The following is a 2500-nucleotide window of genomic DNA, read 5'->3' as shown; positions in this document are numbered from 1 at the left end:
AGCTGCGGAGGCATCTTGTGCCTACAGACTGTATCCAGACTCTGGCCCCCTGTGCTACGGACTGGGCATCACGGAGGAGGACCTTGCCCACGCACAAGTCCATCCTAACGCCAGCAACTGCGACCGCGTCCGCTGCCAGGGCGGACGCTACTTCCTGGGGACTCCCCAGTCGGGGCGCGAGGCGTGGTGGGACGCCACGCGTTCGGTTCTCTCGCTGCCCAAGTCGACGCTGGAGAATGGCGAGGGCTATGACATCGGCGCTTACCACGGTGCGCTCCATGGTGAGATGATAGGTGTGAGACCATGGCCATCTGCTTTGCAAAATAACCCTGGATGTGCTCCTCGGACTTGTTGTCCAAATGTCATTACAGGCCATGCTAAGTTGTTTACACCGTCTCCTGCCAACGTGCCGATTGCTACCATCTGTTGTGCAAAAATTGCTTCCAATCAAAAGCCAAGTCATTTCACATTTCACTTCCCCAAAGTAGTATCTTCCCAGCCACAGTTTTACCAAGACATAACTTGGTCTAACAGACACAATTCTATGATTTTTTTTACTCAAATACACAAATAATAGTTTCAGTAACTCTCATCTATCACATAAGAAGCAGTACACTATCCAGAATATATTTGTGTGCAAATATATGAATGTATGAACATTTGTTCACCTTCATCATGAATACAACCAGAATAATACAGGAACCGAATTACTCATTAACCCAATTCATTGTTTTGTAATCTGGCCATTTTCTCTGCCAGGGCGGGGCCACTGGGACGAAGAGAGTGTTGTTAGCTCCCCAGACGGAGGCGGTTCCACCAGTGACTCAGGAGAGCGTTACCACGGCGACCACTTCCGGGCCAGCCCTCAAGAGCCCAGCAAGATGGAGACGCTCATCCGCGCCACACAGCAGATGATCAAAGAGGAAGAGAGCCGTCTGCAGCAGCACAAGGGGCCCATGGAAGTGTCGGGCCTCGCCAAGGCTCACAGCCCTTGCTTCACGGCCTCCCTCCCCCTCTCCAACCCCGGGTCGAGTGTGGTGTGCCACGGCCCCGGAGTCGCCAGCATCGACCTGACCTCCGAACGCCTCCACCACCGGGACAGTGGCAAAGTGCCCTGTCCCCACGACAACGACGACAACGCAACCAGTCCAATCTCCTTGTCCCGTCTCAGCAGCCCCAGCTCCGATGGGATCTCCAGGTCAGGCCTGTCCCTCACTAAAGAGTACATGCAGACAGATCTGTCCCCCCACCCGCCGCAGGCACAGGGCAGCCCGCTACTTTATCAATCCCAAGACAGACAGCCACTGGACAGGCAAGCATCAGCCTATGCTTTGACTGGCTACTCTCTAGAACACCTGTATGATTCAGAGAGCCTGCGCGGCTACTCTGGGCTGAGCTGCGGAGGGGTCCAGTATGACATGGCCTCACATATGAGGATGCAGGCGGACCAGATGCAGGGACACAAGGCCACCTCAGTTATCATCACCAATGGAAGCTGACCATATCTTATTCAGATGGCCCCGATCGCCTAAATGAGGACGTCGCAGCAAGGTGTCACTGTATGCACATACCGACATGCAAAATACTGACATGGTGTAAAGTTAAAAAAAGGATTGACACAATTAGATAGGAAAAAGGCAACCTGGCTTGATGGTCCCTTGGTAGTGCATTCAGCAGTCTCACCAATTAACTAGTCCAGCATGTACGCGGTTACCTTTTTCTATTTTCACTGAGGATGTTTTCACGAGATTCAGATGATCAAGCATTTTGTGACTTATCCTTGATATTAACTAAGATAAAGCTGAGGGATTGCTCCAATACATAGGGATTCTTGGTACTTGAAAAAAAAAAAAAATTCTCTTCCCTGTAAAAGCGACTCAAGTTTTTGAGTGTGGTTAAACATCAACCAAGCGTTTCTGTCCTAACCGTCTCATGCATCAGTGGTCCTTTGAGTTAATCTGTCCCAGTTTCAGTTTCCCAAGGCTCTAGGAAAATGTGCTGTGCCATTGCCCCTTCACCAAAACAGATTGCTTACGGCATAATGTTTTTCACGTACAATTCACCACAGGAAAGCGAGCACTTCACAAAAGATGTCAGTGTTTTCTAGTATTTATTTGTCCGTGCAGGTCTAATTGGCAAAATGTTGTTTTCTGTATGTGTTGTCATTATTCCTGTAGACTATTACTGGCGGGATTATACTCTTTGTTTGAATGCTTGGATTTACTTTTTTCACCCCATAAAGATAAGCCAACACATTTTGAGGTTAAAAAGAAAACATGGGAAAATTATTCTACATATTCTATAGGAGCCATAGAGAGATTACAAGAATGTTTTTTTTCTCTCACACACCATTGTGTGATGTTTGAAACTAGTGATTTCTTACTTTTAACCCCCCATTATACACTTAAAAGAAAAGGGAAATGTCTTCTTTCACATATTTAACCACCGAACGGATGAGAGTTTTACTTTGTTCCCCCAGTATTTTTCCACATTTCAGTTT

General features: G+C 48.0%; 1 protein-coding gene across 2 annotated transcripts in view; it reads left to right on the top strand.

Moving 5' to 3' along the window:
• LOC308103268 (single-minded homolog 1-like) overlaps positions 1–2500 on the top strand; it is a 14508-nt gene that overhangs the window by 11877 nt on the left and 131 nt on the right. For both annotated transcript variants that reach the window (XM_080453183.1, XM_080453182.1), the window contains exons 11-12: positions 1–281; positions 760–2500. The exon at positions 1–281 is cut by the window's left edge and continues 104 nt beyond it; the exon at positions 760–2500 is cut by the window's right edge and continues 131 nt beyond it. In XM_080453183.1, the coding sequence (XP_080309309.1) occupies positions 1–281; positions 760–1499 (1021 nt within the window). In that variant the 3' untranslated portion in view covers positions 1500–2500. The remainder of the gene's footprint in view (positions 282–759) is intronic.

The sequence above is a fragment of the Gymnoscopelus braueri genome (genome assembly GCF_963280865.1).
Source record: "Gymnoscopelus braueri genome assembly, chromosome: 16".
NCBI lineage: Eukaryota > Metazoa > Chordata > Actinopteri > Myctophiformes > Myctophidae > Gymnoscopelus > Gymnoscopelus braueri.
The sequence above is the reverse complement of the archived record's forward strand: the minus strand, read 5'-3'. Positions and strand labels throughout refer to the sequence as shown.